Raw genomic sequence first — 19,936 nt, forward strand, 5'->3', positions numbered from 1 at the left:
GCCCTGCACATCCACAGCTAGTTTCTGTGTGTGTGTGTGTGTGTGTGTGTGTGTGTGTGTGTGTGCAGTCAGCCGACTGCAGTAAATACAGTCAGATGAAGCTCAGTCTTGCCGCAGAACTGAATGATTTCCTCATTGGAAGTAGTTAGGATTATGACAGAGTCACAACTCACCAGATTAGTGATGACAGAAAATGCTGCTTAACATAAGCTCAGATATGATCAGTTTACAGAGAATGTCTTTTTTAATATGTAAAAAACATTTGTGACTGTGGCGCTGTAATGCTACACCAAACAGGGACACAATGCTACGTACATTATAATGTATATAATCACAGAGACAGAATGTAAATTAATGTAAACTGATCATATCTGAACTTATGTTGAAGCAGCATTTACTGTGACCACATTTATTTTAGAGGCTCAGCAGTGCCCCCATGTGGAGGGAAGTTTTCTAAATACACTGAAGTGAGACAGTGAGGTGGAGGTGAAGACATGCTGGTGAATTCATGCTTTTGCTGCCATATGTTTTGAACTATAGATGTTTTTTGTATAATTGCCAGCCGTCAAATGTACCGAGCCAGTGGTCCGTATCTACCCGAGACACAGCAGCTGCCTTTAGTGCTCTGTCCTTGACTTTCTAGACCTGTTATTCAAACACACACATATACATGTAATATGTATATTATATTATTATTATTATTTTTTTTAAAGACTTTGAAAGTTCAATTAGTATGTACATATTTCATACATATTTGTACAATTTCACTGCAATTTGTTCAAATACCAGCACTGTCACCTAAACCTTTAGAAATGTGGCTGTCCTCAGCAAGAGGTCACGGTGTCAAACTGCCAAAACAAGTGTTTAAAAATGCTAGAAATGCATAAACATCCTTGATCTTGGTGGATGCAGTGTTGTTTTTTTTTATATTTTCAACAAACAATGTTTGCGGTCACAGCTTTAATGTGTCAACAACGCGATCCAATGATGAGCCATCTTTGTAAAGAATTATGGAATAAATGTTGGTATTTTAGTTAAGGTTATACTGCTGATAGTTGCTGAGGGAAATCTACAGTAAATGGCTACAGTTCATAAGGCATCCATAAAGTCTCAGAGAAATAAACAGTGACCAAGAAAGTAGTAGAGAAATGCTCAGGAAAGAGCCAGAAAGTCCAGGCATACGCAGAATCCAGTTATCAATCAATGTTAGCTTTATCTGGCACAATTCTAAACAAACATCGTTCAGCAGCTTTGTCTGATTGGTTTGAGTTACAAGTAACTGCGTGAAAGTATAAAGTATAAAGTTGTCATAAAGATCCTATGACTGGCCTATATAAGATATAGCATATAGGAAAACCTATGTTAGCCTGTTGTTGTCATTAAAACTCAAATGACGTTAAGTTTGTCCAATAAAACATGGTCCAACATGGCAGCCTTCATAGAGAAGACCTAGTCGTAATGTTATTTACATCAGGACTTACATAAAGGATTAAAGGGCTCATTCTGCGGTGATGAAAACAACAACTCATACATTCAAGTGATTGTACCATCAAAATAAAACTAAACAAAGATTCTGTATAATTATTTAATATTCTATTTCTGCTTAATGGAAATAATTCCACCCAAATCTTACACACTGGACCTTTAAAGCAATAAAACAACAGACTTGGTGTTGATAAAACATACTGATAAAACACAGCTGATAAAACATAGATACATTTGACTGTAATATTTGTTTAGACCAGGGTCTCAAAATGTAATGACCAAGGGGCCACTGAGGGTCTCGTTTGGTCAGTAGAGGGCCGGTCTCTAAGTATTAGGTTCTCTAAGTATTAGAGAAAGATATCTAGATAATAATGTTTATGATCACATTTCACATAATTTCAAAATAAAAATGTTTGTTTTGATATGGAACAATTTAAAGTTTACACGTTTCACATAATTAAAAAAAAGTGTTTGTTTTGATATGGAACGATTTATAGTTTACACATTTCGCATCATATCAAAATAAGAGTTTGTTTTGATATGAAACAATTTATAGTTTACAATATAATGCAATTTATGATGCAGAATGAAAATATTAAAAACTTATAATTAATATGTCTCGAGCCACATGAAATTAAATGGGACAATAGACAAACAATGCTTGCGTTATCTCGAAATATAAATATGCAATTTATATAAATTAAACTCAAACATGTGAAATCATTTAAGAATTGTAAAAAGTATGTCCATTATCAAATAATAATTGAAAATAAATGACAACATTGAATTTTATTTAGCTCTTCGACAACTTTACTGCAGTGTTAAATGTTAAACTTTCCATTATAAATAAATAATATGTCAGTCATATATCAGCTGACCTCGTCCATGTTAGCTCTGCTCATGTGTGTTTATCCTGCTCTAGTTTGACGAACGTGAAATCAAGATGGCTGCCCTCTCTTTTATGTTCTTTACGGTATCGTCCTAGAAACGGAAGTGTCCGTGACAGCTTCCTTGGTAACAACGAGCTTGTTGTCTAGCGGTCCACTGTTCGACATGGCCAGTTACATTTCGAGTCGTATGTTCGTGTTAAACGTCGCTTTAGTTCATTTTATATACTAGTACATTTACACAGGTTGCGCGTGACGCGAAGGGAAGTATCCTAGCTAACAAAGGCTAACCTTAGCACTCTAGCTTATCCGCTAAGTGGAGTTAGGTTCACTATCATGTTCCTGTAAGAAGATGATAACCTCCCGTCAGTGGTGTCGGTTGTTTTTAGGATGTATCGCCTTCTGTGTGTGTTTGCTTGGCGCAGTGTCAGCGTTATCGTCTAATTCCACTGTTAGCCCAACAACTGAAGGAGAAGCTAACGTTGTAGAAGAAGCTACCGTTGCCGTTGAAGGAGAAGCTACCGTTGCTCCCACTGAAAACGGTCCGTCTGTAGAGGCAGTGACTGAAGAGGTTCCCACTGAATCCCCTGCCACCTCTGCCTCCACCGTGCAGCCGCCTGTGCTGCCTCCTCAGGGTAACTCACTGTCTGTGTGACCACAGCATAAACCTGTATTTCACTACAGTGAAGTGTCACAGATTAAGACAGAAGCCAGACTATTTACAACTTTAAAAACAAGTAGTTAACTCGTAGAAATATGTTAGAAAACATGCCGACATACAAATGAACATGTGGACTGGGACATCCTATTAAACCCTAAGGAGCACCAGGGGACAACAGGGGACCAACCAGTATATTATCACACAATCTACAACTGAAAATATCAGAATACAATATATTGTTATTATGTGATTGTGACATCAAGATGTGGTCTTAGATTTTGGAATAGTCATATCATGTTAAAGTATCTGTGATGACTTCAATAATCATCATATTTGTGTTATAGCAGAATTTGACCATATTTACAGTCAGTGTCATTGTTTCTAACACACGTAAATAACCTTCATTAAACATTAAAAAACAAACAAATAAAGCAGGCATTATTGGAAATGAAAGGTAGTAAGTGTATTTTAAGATCATGTAATACGGATCATAAACAGTAGATTATATATATTATTTTAGTGTGTGTTTACAGTGTATTGTCACTTTCAAGCAAAAACATCTCAAAGAAAACTTTTTACAAGTCCAGAGAAACAACTTGTGTGCAGCTTCATGTCCACATGTATCTCATATATCAGGATATAGACTAAAATATTCCATATCACCCAACCTTACAGCAATATTGATTTATATAATGAAATATATATATATATATATATATATATATATATATATATATATATATATATCTCAATATCGAATGATATAAAAAAAGTATATCCTGATAAGATTTTCTTCTTATATTGCCTAGCCCTAACTTGAATCTTTGCAAGTGTTGTTTCTTGATTCCAGAATAAAGTGTATTGCAGTATTCAATTCCAGAGCAGATAGAAGCATAAATGACCTTTTCTTAATTTGTTAAGAGAGGAATTTACTAACTTTGGTGAAAAGTCTTTGTGCAAAGCACCAGTTGAGCATCAAAATTAAGTTTGGAATATTTTTAGCAAGCACACCCACATTAGACTTCTTGGGGGGTGTCATTAACGTCACTTTAGTTTTAGTTTTTTCAAATTCTCAAAGTTACATTTCTACATCAACAACAAAGTCCAGCGCCTGAGAGCCAGTGACCGTAATGCAGGTGTCACACACCCGTCGTTAATCCAGGCAATACAAGAGATGATGTGAGTGTAAGCAGACTTCAGGGTCCATTTGTGTTGTCGTGGGCCAGATATTGGATGGATTCAAGTTTCAGAGCAGCTCCATGGCCCCTTGAACATTTCTCAGAATTTAAATGTGCTCAAGCAGTGAGCTTAGCATTTTACTGTGATTCTCTAAATCCAACCAACACCTGTCTTTTTTGTTGTGGTTGTTGTTTTCCAGGGTGTCTCTGTGATTTAACGCCTGACACCTGTGACATTGGCTGCTGCTGTGACACAGTAGACTGCGGCGTCGCTAACTTGAGTGCTGTCTTCACTGGATGTCCACAGAAAGCCGTGTAGGTCTGCTGAGCTGCTCTAAAGTGATGGCATCATATTTGACAGTTAACAGTGTGAAAACTTTTCTTTTTTTTGTGCGTGCTTTGTTCAGATCAGGAGTTTGCATCGAGAAATGGCTGATGTTCAGGGCTAACGTGGACTCATCGCTTGTCACAGTGACTGACTCCATGTTTTGTGTCCAATCTGAGGGTAAGAATGTTCTAATTAAAACAACCCAAAAACCTTAAATATAAATAAATAAATAAATATGAATGGTGAAATTTGGAAAATATGATGACACTTTTAAATGCTCAAAGAATATGTTAATATATGTTAACCAGCTAATATTAAAGCACTGGACATATTTTTACCTACATGTTTGTTTTACTGTTATTGTCTTTTACTGTAGTTTTGAATTATTGTCTTTTAATTAACTTGAATATTTTGGAAAGGCTATATGTTTTTTATTCTCCTTTTATTTATTATTATTTTATTTAACATCTGTCCAGGAACTGCAGATAAGACTTGTCTCACAAATCTGCATCAATGAACATTAAGTGTTTGAGTGTGTACAGAAGCAAACTTAACAGGTTTTATAGAGTGTCTTTGAATGTTCTGAAAATCATTCAAAAAATGATTATCTACAGATAATTTACAGATGGACTAAAATTCAAAGTCCTGGATAGATCTATCAGCAGAGACACACAGAGACAAACAACCATTCACGCCTATGGTCAATTTAGAGTGTCCAATTTCCTGGATGGATGTCCATCATGTTTATTACGTATATTTCTGTGTACTGTGATGTGTACAAATATCACATTTTTTAAAAACCTGTCTCAACAGATAAAGCAGCCCAGTCTTTTCAGGGTTTCCCTCCATCTCCAGCTTTAGGGGATTCATACCACTTCTCACCACCAGCACCAATAAGCAGCAGTCACAGCAGACCTTTCTACAGGGTAACTGAATATCACTGTGGTGTGTGATTGGACGGGAGACCTGACTCTGGGACTTCATGGATGGTCTCTGTCTTTATTGTAGGTTGACGATGTCATCCAGACGTTCATGGCCAGCTCATCTGTGCACAGTCTCCTCCGTCAGCCGTCTCCAGGGCCCGTCGCTGGATTGTGCGTCAGTCGCAACCCTGCAAGTACGTTCACAACCAACACACACACATTTCTTACATCTTTGTGAGTCCAGACTTGTTATCCAGGTGAAGGTTAAGGTTTTGTGCATTGTCGACACAGTACATTGAAAATGATCCAGCCACTGGATCCACAATTATTCTGCATCGTCAAAATGATGGAGTAACACATAGAGGTGAAAAAGGAGAAGATGTATTGCCTAAGATGATATTGTGATTGTTGTTTGTAAAGATGTGCAAATTGTCATCGTGATTATAGACAATGAATCGAGAAAATAATTGACAGATTAGGAAAATAATCCTTAGTTGCAGCCCTAAAAGATAGTGTCCACTGTATCTAATAAGCACCTGTTTTCCTCTGCTTGTAGAGTTCTTACGGTCCGTGTCTCTGTCCTGCAGCCGGATGGTGACGCCTCAGTCTTGTACCACGGACCCAACTCTCAACGCACACTCCTACTTCTCTGACTTAAATCTGCTCAAGGTCAGCAAAAACTGCCTTAATCCTTATCAGTCATTCCCAAACTTCACAACCCCATATTTTAGCATCTATAATCCTGATTTACAAACACATACAAGTGTTCCTCCGAAGAAAAAGTGTTTTTTTTTAGGTTTTTTTTGTAGAATCTTTGAACATTTTTAGGATGGATAATGCTCATCATGTAAACCCTGTTGCTTTGCTTGATTAGTTATCATGAGTTTTTAAAGTTATACTGACAGCTTCCTGACAGCCAACCAGAAAGCTTTGGAATCACTGGTGTAGATCATTTGTGCTTCTTTACAGATTCCAGTAGATGAGACAACCCAGATATCAGACCTTCTGGTAAGTTATGGATTCTACAGACAACTCAAAATCATATATGACACAAGCCTTTGTGTCACTCACTGAACAGGCATTATGTTGACTATTGCTGATTTCAGTGCATGTGGATGTGTTCACATGTGAACTCACTCAGGAGAGAGATGTTAGTACCAGTTCTGAATGGGGGCTACAGTATGTTGTTTTTTTAATCTCAGAGAGTACAATGCTGTGTTAACTCTGGTTTCAGATCTCAGTTACACCTCGGTCTACGTGGTCTGCACCAGCCCAACAAAACGACTCCTGTGTCAACGTGGTGAAACATGTGAGTATTTGCACAGTGGACTTAAATCACATGTTATTTATACGGGTCGTTCAGGCTCTTACAGTGCGATTGTATAGTCAGCACTGCCTGCACGTGCCTGTGTGTGTGTGTGTGTGTGCATGAGACCGAGAGGCACATGGACACAAGGAAAACCTGACGTTAGCCACTGAACAAAAGCTTCACATAATAAAATCATTGTCTTACTCCAATGATATCTTAATAATATGGTTATCTTAGCATTTGAGCTGCTGCTCTACTGCTGCCCTGTTTGGTAAGTTTGTGTCTCCTGTGTGGTGTGACGTAAAATCTCAGATTTTCTCTATGGACATGGGTGCAGGGGAGTGAGTAAATAAACTTCACTTACCATTTAGAAAAAGGCTGCGAACCACTTTTGTTAAGTGGCTAAAATCAGTGTTTCCTTGTGTTTTCAGTGAGTGTGAGCTTCCATATCTCCGTGTCTCAAGGTGGTGCGACTGTTGTGTCAGCGTCAGTACCTCATACAACAACACTTCTAAGTTTAATAATGAAATATCTCCTCCAGGTGGAGTTAATCATAGGATACACAGTCAGAGGGGAGCTCACGACTGCGACTGTCAACATGGTCTTAGCCGATGTGGACACAAATCAGTTAGTGCAGCAGACACACTCTGTGCAGTACAAGGTAACCCATTAAAGACCCGAGACACCACATGAAGTAGTGATTTAGGCACATATTGACGATTATTACCTTATTTCTCTTCCAGCTGTTCACTCCCAGGTCCACTCCACGAGGTCTGGCCCCCACGGATGGACTCAGAGTGGGATCTCCTGTCATTGGTCGCTTTGATCGAAACGTGACAACTGTATCCTCACCATTCAATTTGACATCATAAGTAGTTAAAGCAGCCATAGGCAGGATTGTTAGAAGAACAGTTCATTGTTGAGTTTCAACCACAGATTATAAAAAAAACACTAACATTGTGATACTGTGGTTTGTTTGTTTGTTCTGAGCTCCTCTCTTCAGATGAACATGAACAGACACACTCACTTCATATTCAACAGAAACCTGCTGATATTACAGGTTTAAGGGTATTTATTGTCTGGCACGTCCGAGACTCGTTCCTTCTTTAAGGTTTCTCTGCAGCATAGGCAGTAGTCGATGCTGGAGAAGTGTTAGGAGTAAAACAGCCAATAGCAGCACCTTCTCTCACTCCATTCAACATTCCCATGCTGCATACAGGAAGTGATTATGTCAAGACAGATGGAGGCAACCGTATAACGCAATAACGTTGTGCTAGTCAAGTGGGATGGCTGGTCATTCAGCACTTTGTCAGGATTCTTCTTTTCCCCGTCCACCACTGCTCTGCTGCTACGCACACACAAAAGCTTCCTTGTCCAGCGCTGATAGTTTTGCCTGACTGAGTCTCCTGATGCCGCGTGGAAATCATGTTATATCGTCTCTGTTCACAAAGACCAACTAGAGACAGAATAATAACACCAACGGTGAAAGGTGAAAGATTCCTTAACAGATGGTCAGGTGACCACGGCCATGATGTCTCAGGGAGGGGAATGTTCCTCTGACTCCAGCACACGAGCACCGATCCTCTTCACACACAACACCATCAGCGGCTGCACATTCAGGTGAATCCACAGACTCACTCCACCACCATCGTCTCTTTATTAAACTAAGGAAGGTTTCATCTCAGCGTCTGTGTGTGCTGTTGTCCAGTTCCCCGTCGAGCAGCTGTTCAGAGCTGCGCTCCCAGATCTACGGGATCTTGCAGGGACTTGCTGCTCCCAATGAGCTCGCCATGAACTCCGGCTCCCAGCCCAACTGGACAAGAGTCATCACTCAGGACTGTCGGGTCAGCCCACAGGTACAGCTGAAGCAGAGAGCTCTGGGCTTTCAGAGCTCAGTCATTATACTTAAAAATAACTCTCTTAGTTCAGTCTTCCCATGTAAATGGAACGCGTCATTAATACAATTATGAACTTCAGAAATGAGTGGTCCTCTCTGCTGGTGAGGTGAATGGTGAATGAGTGAAATAACGTCACACACGGTCACTTTGAGGATATTTTTACTTGACCCTATATATACAAGTGTTAACTCTTGTCTTTTTACATCAGGAGTCATGTGACACTGGCTGCCTCCTCCCCAGCTCTCTCTCTATCCAAGTGCTATGGGCTCGCCAGGGTCTCGTAGACCTTCCACAGAACTACGTCCTCGGGGCCAAATACATTTTCAAGTGTCAAAACTTCAAGGTAAACATCAAACTGTTCCACATGTCTAACCGTTCACACTAACCGTTCAAACTGTTCCACACGTCTAACCGTTCACACTGTTCCACACGTCTAACCGTTCACACCGTTCCACACGTCTAACCGTTCACACCGTTCCACACGTCTAACCGTTCACACCGTTCCACACGTCTAACCGTTCACACCGTTCCACACGTCTAACCGTTCACACCGTTCCACACGTCTAACCGTTCACACTGTTCCACACGTCTAACCGTTCACACTGTTCCACATGTCTAACCGTTCACACTGTTCCACACGTCTAACCGTTCACACTGTTCCACATGTCTTGTATTAAACACCCTCCTCTCTTCTTCAGTGTCCCCTGTCGTCCCGCCTCGCTCTAACCACCGAGGTGATGTTTGCAGACACCACAGTTTACCCAGAATCCCCCAGAGGCTCGCCTCAACCTGACTGGAAGTTTCCGTTTGGTTTCTTCACCCGAGGCGCGGCTGAGCTGGACCGGCACATTGTTATTAACAAAGCCTGTGACGCTGAGGTCACATGGAGCTTAATGCTGTTCACACTCCTGTCACTAACAGGATTACAATTCTCCACAAGGTAGCAGGACACTCGAGGCACATGGACACATTTGGCTTTTATTTTTTTACCATATTAAAAAGTCAAATACTTGTATACTCTGTAGACTGTATTCTCTTTGTACATTAGATACTTCATCACTGAGGTAAAGAGGCTTTCGTTGCACACCGCTCCTCGTCTCTCTCCTCTTTTTGCTCTGGTTGGTTTGTGTGCGTTCTCCCCTTAAGCCCCGCGTTAGTCCCGTGAACGTAGCGCAGCAGGTTGACCACTGCAGCAGGAGTAATGCCTTGTAAACGTGTAGCAGAACCCAGCTGCAGGAGAAAGAAGAACAAAAGAGGTGGAAACTAAGTATATGAATCATTTTAGGTCTTAGTAGAGTATTAGGGCAACATTGATGGCATGGTAGCAGAGTGTTGAAGCAGGCGGGGTCACCTGGTGCAGAGTTTTTGAACATTTTAATGTTGAAAAGGGGGAATTCTAAGGCTCACTAAGTTTCTCCTTATATTTCCCTTTAAGGTCAGATATCACGTTTTAAATAGCAAAGAACACAACAACGGGATAACAGAGTTTACGTGAATTCTAATTAACCGTCATCATGCATTTTATAACAAACATCGATTTCATATTTTATACGGGAAAACTATTCTAGCATCCATTTGGTGAGAGGGCGCAGCGCCCCCTGCTGCCCAGCTAAGTGTTATGATCAGGGGCTGCGTGAGTTGTTTAGGTCAAAGTTCAGCAAAAGTTTGTGATCAAAAGACCCGAGGTCAGCTGACGACCTTTAATACACTGAATGATCCGTTTTTTCAGGCTCATTCTCGGATGACAATGGCAGGATTCATGGATGAGCATGAGTCATCATGTCATGGTTTTCAGACGTACGTTAACAGTGAGTGTCAGTTGTCAGTGATGAGTGATGAGTGACGGTCACACTCACAGTGCTGGGTCGAACTCTGTCCAGAATCTCCCGGACCTCCTGAGACAGTGACACCGGGAGAGAGAAGTAGTCTAAGTCCTGTGGCAGAGACATGTTCTCCTCTCTCTGAATTCTCTCAATCTCTTTCTTCTGCATGTCACAGTACGGCTTGTACACAGCTGCATGACAGAGGGGAGACACATTTATTTAGTCATGATGTCAGAGTAGTTTAAAAGGCAATATTTACGATTCGAGGCGATGCGGTAGGATCACTGAGCCTGTGACATTGACTTTAATGGAAACACTCAGGAAATACTCATTTTAACCCAATCAATTCTATGCCAGCTGTACAATATCTTAAGTAGACGTTTAGACCAGTTTGTGTTGCTTTGTGAAGCATTCAGCAGCTGCTGGTCTAAGTTAGTGTGACTTGCAGACATGTGAAAAAGAATTTCAAGCACCAAAGTTGATGTAAAATCACAGATTTTCTCAGTGGAGTTTGGTGGAAGGGAGTGAGCGGTTCACAAACGGCAAAACAAAGTGTGGATTTTATTCTTTATATATGAACTTTAATGTTTTTAGGGTAAATAAATCTGTTTTTTCCTTGTGTCCCTGTGGGTAGTCATTATTTTCACTGATTCTAGGTGCAGGGGCTGTGTCAGTACCCGTTATTACCCCACTTCCCTTAGTCCTACAACTCATTTAGACGAGACTGGGTTTGTCAGTGTTTACCTTCTATCTTGAGTCTCTGTGAGAATTCTGTGTAAGGAGAGAGGCTCTCTGGGAAGACGGACGCCAACATTTCAAAAGTAACATGGTTGTACTGGAGCAGTTCGCCCGCACTGAAACGTAAGTCACACACATCGACCTCACAGGTTAACATTAGAAACTTTTGAAACCTTCTTTTTTGTGATTCCACAGTGTTGTGTACATCACTCACGTCACCAGTGTATTCTTGTTCTCACTCATCTGCAGGCCGGGCAGCTTGTTTCTCCACTTGTTTGTGGACAGCGCGAGAGCGTGAAGAGCCGCGAGAGCGTCCTGCAGACTGTCCCTCACTCTCACTGCCTCGCGGTAACGCAGGGACGACACACAGCCAACCTCCTCCGACCCTGACACACAACAACAGCAACACCATAAACTCTCTATACCGTGAATACATGTATATTATATCTATATCATGACAAGAGACGAGGTATGGTCGTAGGTTTTGTGTCATGATAAAGTATCTGGGATGACTTTTCCTGGTTTTAAAAACTGATAACCATCATATTTGTGTTATTGCAGAATTTGACCGTATTTATAGTCAATGTCATTGTTTCTAAATATCCTTCATTAAAAGGCCAAAGAAATAAAGCAGGTTTTATCTGAAAGGTAATAAGTGTATTTTCAGATCGTAGATTATATTTTATTTCACAGTGTGTTTACAGTGTATTGTCAGTCTCCTTTGAGAAGCACAAACTTTATATCGTCTAGATCTCACATATTATTATAAAAACTCACAATATCCAGGCATCATTTATAAGCCATATAGAAATATTGATTTGTTTTATAACGTGATAAATATTGAATGATGTAAAAAAGTACAGTATATGTTAATAAGATTTGTACCATATCGCCCAGCCCTCCCTTGATGTGTATTTATCTTGTGATATTTGAATGGGTTACTGTTGCGACAGAAATGATGGAACATTATTTGTATGTTGTGTCTTCCTGTGTGCAGTACAGGAATGTCACCGGGTGACACGTTATCTTGTGTGGAGCTCATACACTAACGCAGTTTTTCGGGAAAACTCATTTCAAAATGATTTGAACGTCATTTTTAAAAGTTACACACTACAGGTTTGAAACGATGCACTGTGACTCGTTGCTTCAACAATAACCAAAGTCCCGGATACTTTACGCACCTTTCAGAGTGAGGCGGAGGTCAGCGTTGTCCGGCCTCAGAGAGGTCCGGAACTCCGCTCTGCTGGTGAACATGCGGTACGGCTCTGTGACTCCTCGACACACCAGGTCATCAATCAGAACTCCAATGTAACTCTCTGTCCGAGACAACGCCACTGGAGGTAAGGAGAGCGCCCAGCGGGCGGCGTTCACGCCCGCCCACAACCCCTGCACTCATAGATTAGTATACGACATGTTGAGTGAGACATAAAAAAGACACATAAGACATTTTATAGATGTAGGTTGTGCCGTTTAGGGAAAACACTTTCATTATCATTCATGTACGTGTAAGAATAGACTCTTTATCTGGGTTTAGTTTAGTGGAAAGTATTGAAAATACCACAAATTCAAGGACTGAATGTGCCGACTCAGTTTAAGGTGGGAGGACAACTTTTTAACAACTTTACTTGATTGATTTGCAGCACGCTCTGCATCTGGACAAGTGATTGTCCTCACGATCTTGGTCAAAGTCAGTCTTTGTCATTTTCTTTGGTGAGACAGAGATCTTGGAATTTGCATTTCCCAGGCGATGTTACTCTCATTGTTCTCCACGTAATCTCACGTCCCAGCGGCGGAAAGAGACAGAGACTTCTTGCCTCCATTTGTCTTGACAAAATAAATCACTTCCTGTGTGCAGCATGGGAATGTTGAGGGGCAACACAAGATCTAAACACTGCTATAGTGAGAAACAGTAGAGTCACATGGACCTGATAGACTTAATCATTATTGTCTGAACTCGTTTGAGAATAGTTGGAATGTTTTTGTTCTTTCGGCTTCTCCCTCTCTAGGGGGCGCCACAGCTGATGATCCACAGATTTGATTTGGCAGTGATTTTTACCCCAGATGCCCTTCTAGATGCAACCCTGGTCAATTCAATTCAAAGAAAATCTCAGTACCTGCTGTCTACTGGGTTTCTGCTGCAGAAATGTGACTTTACAGGACGCTCATGCATGAAGAATGGCTATGAATGAACTTACAAGGTGATTTTGGTGAGTTTCACCAAATACAAACAAACAAATAAATAAATAAATAAATAAATAAATAAAGCAGCTACCTGTGCAGCAGCCTCTTCATAGCCTGTGGTTCCATTGATCTGACCAGCCAGAAACAGACCCTGAGTGCTTTTCACCTGCAGAGCAGGGCTCAGCTGAGTGGGGCACACAAAATCATACTGTACACCATAACCTGGAAATCCCAACAAACAAAAACACATTTTTATTTTAACTGTCGATCCATAAACTACTGTTTGAACAAGCAGGTAAATCCATTATACTCTACACGTTTACATCAGTAAAGACCCCAGTCAGCCCTGATATTAACACCCATCCTCCTGTGCCTGGTGCCTGGTGTGTGTGTGTGTGTGTGAGAGGTTTTGAGATTCTCCGACTAATGTCACATGACATCATGGCGTCCAGGCCAACCAGACTCAGTCGGTTCACGTGTGTTCACACACAAAGCTCTACGACACTAGACGTTGTATCTACAGAGACTGTTTAGTCACAAATGCACACGAGAGTCGCACAAGAGTCATCTCAGAGCTTTATACGGGACCGTGTTACTGTACCAGGAGTGTGGATCTCAGCTCGGCGCAAGGCTGGGATTTCTCTGATGAGTCGCAGCTGCATGTCGGGGGGCATGGTCATGGACAGGCCCTGTGGGTACAGAAGGTCAGAGGTCAACCCCTCGGGCTCCAGCCACACCTGGTGACTCCGGCCTGGGAAGCGAAGCACGCGTGACTCGATGGACGGGCAGTATCTGAGAGAGAGGGAGAGAGGGAGAGAGGGAGGGGGGAGTTGGTGTGTCAGACTTTCACACATAAGGTTGTGATGTTCAGGAAAACACTTTCATTATCATTCATGTACATGTAAGAATAGACTCTTTATCTGGGTTTAGTTTAGTGTAAAGCATTGAGACATTTACCTGAATATCAACTTAACTTAAATGAAGGGTTAGATCACAGTGTGTGTGTGTGTGTGTGTGTGCAGGATTACCTGGGTCCCTTGGTGTCTTGCTGTATGTGACAGTTGAGATGAAGACTCTCCTTCACGACTCTTTCCACTCCAGGCGTTGTAGTGGTCAGGTGACAAGGCAGCTGCTCTTCAGGCTTCAGGGAGTTTCATTTTTAAAATAAAGCACTCTTCAGTTAAAAAGGACAGTTTTTAGAGTGACTCACGAGCAGTGATTGTGCTGCTCATTCTCACTTCCATTGATACACAAGAAAATAAACAGATTTCACTCATTTAACAAAAGGCTTACCTTGACAGCTCGATGTCAGCTTGAGTCTATAATAACTAAAGAACATGTTCACTGCTTTATCTGCTTTATCTCAGCTTTGATGCAGTGAAAAAGTTGTTTAATGGTGAGATAAAGCAGTGAACATATATATATATTCGCCTGGGAATATATATATACAGTATATATAACTGAACTATCCCTTTAAGTGGACATTCAGTAGAAGTACCTGGGCTTTTATTTCAGAAGTATAGGTGAACAAAAACATGCACAGATTACAGAGGAACTAGATGTTACACCTCACATTGACTTTACCTTGCAGCGTGTATGTTTATTAAGGAAGCTGAATGGAGTTGGATGTGTGTCAGGCAGATGAAGTTGAGCCTGGCAGAGGTCCACTGAATCCTTCACAATCCTGGGAGGAGTGCCAGTTCTCAGTCTGCCTGTCCTGAGTCCTAGCCTCTCCCTCAGAGTGTGAGACAGCCCAGCACTAGATGGAGCATCTCCAAATCGACCCCCGGGGGACATGGTCTGGCCCATGAAAAGGGCGCCAGATAAGAAAGTGCCTGTGGTAAGAACCACTGAGCTGGCTGTGATGGGCTGACTTCTGTTTGCTGAGAGGATGAAACAAGTGAAAAGGACCAGAAACTGATGAACATGAAGGACAAAACCTGTGTGAAGTGTATATAAGGTTAAAGGGATAGTTCAGGTTTTTCTTTCCAATGACACTCACTTAATAAATGGCCACTTAACGTAATAATAAAATCGACTTAACTTTATCTAAACAATATGTCACGACTTGATTTCACCTACAGACTGAACTTTGTGTCACTTGTGTAAAACGCTCACTTCCCACACCAAAGTTCATAGAGACAATAGCTGTTTTTAACATGTGGAGACACAGGAGCTGCTTGTCTACTGATTTCAAACACTAAAGTCACAAAACAACACATTTGATTAAAAACTCCTGTGATGCAACATTTCAGATTTTCTCTATGGAATTAGGTGCAGGAGTGAGTGGTTTACAAAGCAACAGAAACGCTGTCTAACAGTCAGATAAAGCAGCAAACACATTGTTATGGTACCGTAGACTGAGCTGCCACAGATTTTATTAGCTTGGCTGCCTGTCCTGTGCTGGTGTTATTCCTCATATAACCCTGAACTATCCCTTTAATGATTGTTTGTGACAGCAGCAGTAGCAGTAAACATGTAAACCTCAGCATTAACAGTCCTCCTACCCAAACGTATCCCTGTGACTCTGTGGTGTCCCGGCTCCTCTGGGTTCGGCTCTGTGACCAGCAGTTCCTCCACTGAACCTTCCAACACCGTGAGCCTGGGAGTGGACAGCAGCTCAGACTGAAACACACACAACACACAGACACACACGTTTAGGTCTATCACAGGAGACACAGCTGGTAATAATAAATAATAAAAATAATAATAATATTAATAATAGATGAAATTTCTATGTGCTTTTCCAGACACTCAAAGAAACTTAACAGAATAACAAAAGAAAAAAACGAAATAACTGAAATAATGTTTGAACAGGTGTGTCTTGATCAGCAGATATTGAATATGCTCGCTACGTATGTTTGTAAAAGTGTAAAATAATCATTGATAACACACTATACAGCATATATTTATTTAATAATGTTTTAGGAAAGTAAAGACACCGTCACAACAACTGTACGTGCCATGTTTTTGCACATAAAAGGTCATATGCTCATTTTCATATAATAAAACGTATTGTGTGTACATGTTCTGTTTTTGTAGGAGATTGCACTGGAGGCCTGGCAACCCATGCAGCTATGAGTGCATGGAAATAATTCATCTCAAGGTTTCAGAGCAGGAGTTGAGTTAAGTGGCACAAACCAGCCTTTCCATGCAAATCAAGTACAATATCATCCTTTTTGTAACATGAAGGTCTCTGTAGTTCCCAGATGCATTTGGGAAAGGGAGGAGTGAGAGGAGGAGTCCTCTGTTTGCTGCACTCCACAGTCTTACCATTAGATTTCACTCACACAGAAAACTACACAGTTCTTTGATTTTCTCTAGATTTGATACCTGAATGAATTCACGGTAGCGTTGACGGTCCAGCTGGGCCCTCGGGCCCCACACTGCGGGGCCTTTTTTGCGATTCAGGATGGTGAAGTGGATCCCAGCCCAGTCTCCTGCTCGACCACAAAGTCCGTCCAGAGCATCCACCTCTTTCACAAGCTGCCCCTTCCCGACTCCACCCAGAGACGGGTTACAGGACAGAGCACCTGCACGGAACATGGGCCGCTCACTCTCTCAGTCCACTTATCCACAATGGATTCTTATTACATTTTCAATATTTCCTTCTGCCTTCATTGCAAAAGTTAGAAAGAAAAAAACAATAGCAGCATGGAAGCATTTAGCTGTTCAATGCACCTGCAGGAAGTCTGAGAAAAAACTACTGACAATTATTCATTAATGATTCATCATCGATTATTTTCTCGATGAATTGTTTAGTTCATGAAATATCTGACGTTGATGATGTTCTCAAATGTCTTGTTTTTGTCCACAAACTGAAATGATTCAGTTTGAATGATTTATTTGTGATATGGAGCAAAGTAACCAGAATATATTCACATTTAAGACGCTGGAAAATGAAAAAAAAAACACCTAAACCGATTCAACTCTGAGCAAAATAGTTTATAGACGATTAATCGATGCAGCCCTAAAAATAACCATTTTAAATATAATTCAAAACAGATTATTTTCTGTAATTGTTGCTTAAACCTAAAAAAAATGTTTCCCTCTGTGCTTATCTTAATTTTATCTCATATAAGGCTGCAACAATTATTCGATTATTAATCCATTACTAAATTAATCATCAACTTTTTTTTTTTTTAAATAATTAAAACATGATTTGAGATTTTTCAGCTCCTTAAAACGTGAATATGTTTGGTTTTCTTTGCTCCATATAACAAAGAAATCATTCAAATGTAATCATTTTGGTTTGGGGACAACATTTTCTGGACCAAACAAGTACTCAACAATAATTGACAGATAAATTCATTATTTAGCTGCAGCCCCGCTCTAATGCACGCCTGATTGTATGTGTACTTATACCTTGAGGCATCCTTTTACTCTCACCCCACTAATATTGCAGGTGTTCATGTCTGCACATGCTGTCATTCCTGTGAAAATTAAAAAAAAACTTGAATATACCTTCAATCTATCCCTTATATGTAGATGTGGTCCTCACAAATATGGATTCAATGCTGAGCCATCTATATATATATATGTATATATATGTATATATATATATATATATATATAAGATGACTCTGCCCCTTTATCTCACCAATGGTTTGTATTTTCTGTGTGACCAGAAGAGTCTCGGCTCCCACTCTGGCCGCTGCCGCCGCCGCCTCGGTCCCTGCGTGACCTCCACCCACCACGATGACATCATACTGCTGTCTGGCGAGGTGAGCGGCCCGTCTGGAGAGCAGGGACAGGACGCTCCACGGGAGGGGGCGCTTCTTTGTCAACATGTGAGAGGCCGACTGCTCACCTGCTGATGTCAAGGTCAGATATTAATAAACAGCTTTTAAATACTTTGTTTTGCACTAAAACAAGGTCTTACTCATACGTCTGCTGTATTCTCTCATACAGTTTAAATAAAGGTGTTCTACTCTATTGGACTTTTTTTTAATTCAATTTCATTTTTATTAAAAACAAACTTATATTTGGTTGTCTTGATTACAATGAAAAAGACAATAATGTTTTTTCCTCCAAAATGTAAATGAACAAACTAGGGCTGCACAATATATTGAAAATGTTTCCTCACCACAACATCATCAGGCACAATAAACACAGTAAAACTATATAAACATTGCTTGACCTGCGATCATCATAGTGAGCAATCAAACAATGAGCTACCATAAAAGTAGATCTCTCACTCATCTTCTACCACTTTACCCTCCACACGAGGGTAAATCATTTATTTTTAAATCATGTATTTCAACAATGTATAATGCTTTTTTATTTTTTATTACTACTCACTGTTTGGATCTATGTTAGCACCGAGCTAAGGCTACAACTAATCGGTTACTGAATTAATCGGCAACTATTTTGATTATATTTTGTTTTTTTAAATGGTTAAAATAGTTTTTTTTCTGATTTTTCAAATGTGAATATAATCCGAAGAACAAAGAAATCAATCAAACTGAATCATCTTGATTTGTGGACAAAACAAGACTTTTGAGAACATCATCATTTTGCAGTTTGCGAAACACCGATCGACAATTTTTCAACATTTTATAGACCAAACAACTGAATTAATAGAGAATATAATCAACAGTTACAGCACTACAACAAACCCAAAGCAGGATGGCATTTAACACTCTACTCTTGTCCTTATCCGTATCTTATTTACACATGTAACGTCCTTTCAGCCCTGCAATATTCAAAAATCTACTATTATGCAGCCCTTAACAAAACCATCATGCTTTATTTTAGTTAATGAGACAATGGATGTTCCAACAACTTCTTCCACACAAAACAAAAATTAAGTTACACAATTCACATGTGATACATATAATGATTTAGGTAACAATATGTACGTTATTAATTCAACATTGTTAAATTATTATTACTTTAATGATTTACTGATGACACAAATAGACAGCCACAGGAAACTAGCAACCCAGACTTTTAGACGTTAATGGGAGAACAGTTTTAATCTACTGACCCTTTCTGCTAAATGTTGAGCTACAATGTATCTATAAAATCACTGCATTCAACAGTCCATGCTATGTATCACAGCGTCGAACACAACAATGTAACTGTTAAAGATACATACAGCCTCTGAAGGTGTTGACGAGGGAGCACTTTAGTTGAATTCCTGGATTGTTGGTGTCAAGCTCATGAAGCACAAACGCTCTTCATGGAGGCGGCCATGCTGTGTTCAGCTTCCAGCCGTAATAACTGGAGTATAGAGTCACTCACAAATGTGCTCAGTCGGGTCATTGGCTTGTCCTTAAATGTCCTCTCATCAACGAGCAAATACAAGTGTTCACAGGAAAGCAATTGCAATTGCACACACATGAAAGGGTGCGCCAAACAAACATGAAGGTCATTTCTTTGTTGAAAAGAGGAAAAAAAAAAAACACACACACACACACACACATATATTGATGTTTTGTGTGCTGGCTGCCACGTGTACAATAGGTACCGTCCATTCTTGTTTACATCAGAGATCAAACATATTTAATCACACACAGCTTC

The 19,936-nt window shown here is 40.3% G+C and overlaps 2 protein-coding genes across 4 annotated transcripts; one reads left to right on the top strand and one right to left on the bottom strand.

Moving 5' to 3' along the window:
• The first annotated feature begins 2,497 nt into the window (after positions 1 to 2,497).
• LOC131448259 (tectonic-3-like) lies at positions 2,498 to 9,684 on the top strand. Of its 2 annotated transcripts, XM_058620556.1 has the most exons (14): positions 2,498 to 3,007; positions 4,412 to 4,526; positions 4,619 to 4,716; positions 5,353 to 5,465; positions 5,548 to 5,656; positions 6,019 to 6,131; positions 6,432 to 6,470; positions 6,697 to 6,771; positions 7,313 to 7,432; positions 7,515 to 7,613; positions 8,288 to 8,391; positions 8,480 to 8,627; positions 8,878 to 9,012; positions 9,368 to 9,684. In XM_058620556.1, the coding sequence occupies exons 1-14, from the start codon at positions 2,725 to 2,727 to the stop codon at positions 9,611 to 9,613; spliced, it is 1,797 nt and encodes a 598-aa protein (XP_058476539.1). In that variant the 5' UTR covers positions 2,498 to 2,724; the 3' UTR covers positions 9,614 to 9,684. The 2 variants fall into 2 exon arrangements, with proteins under 2 accessions (XP_058476539.1, XP_058476540.1); XM_058620557.1 differs by lacking the exon at positions 2,498 to 3,007 and having other exon boundaries at positions 4,411 to 4,530.
• Positions 9,634 to 19,934, bottom strand: mto1 (mitochondrial tRNA translation optimization 1). 2 transcript variants are annotated; one of them, XM_058620548.1, is made up of 13 exons: positions 19,512 to 19,934; positions 18,012 to 18,221; positions 16,745 to 16,944; positions 15,919 to 16,036; positions 14,996 to 15,294; positions 14,440 to 14,552; positions 14,013 to 14,203; positions 13,503 to 13,633; positions 12,412 to 12,616; positions 11,445 to 11,616; positions 11,237 to 11,346; positions 10,526 to 10,683; positions 9,634 to 9,899 (listed from the first exon to the last, which is right to left on the bottom strand). In XM_058620548.1, exons 2-13 carry the CDS (start codon positions 18,199 to 18,201, stop codon positions 9,726 to 9,728), a joined length of 2,061 nt encoding a protein of 686 aa, XP_058476531.1. In that variant the 5' UTR covers positions 18,202 to 18,221; positions 19,512 to 19,934; the 3' UTR covers positions 9,634 to 9,725. The 2 variants fall into 2 exon arrangements, with proteins under 2 accessions (XP_058476531.1, XP_058476532.1); XM_058620549.1 differs by having other exon boundaries at positions 18,012 to 18,224.
• Between the last annotated feature and the right edge of the window lie 2 nt (positions 19,935 to 19,936).

This window comes from Solea solea, chromosome 21 (assembly GCF_958295425.1).
Source record: "Solea solea chromosome 21, fSolSol10.1, whole genome shotgun sequence".
Classification (NCBI taxonomy): domain Eukaryota; kingdom Metazoa; phylum Chordata; class Actinopteri; order Pleuronectiformes; family Soleidae; genus Solea; species Solea solea.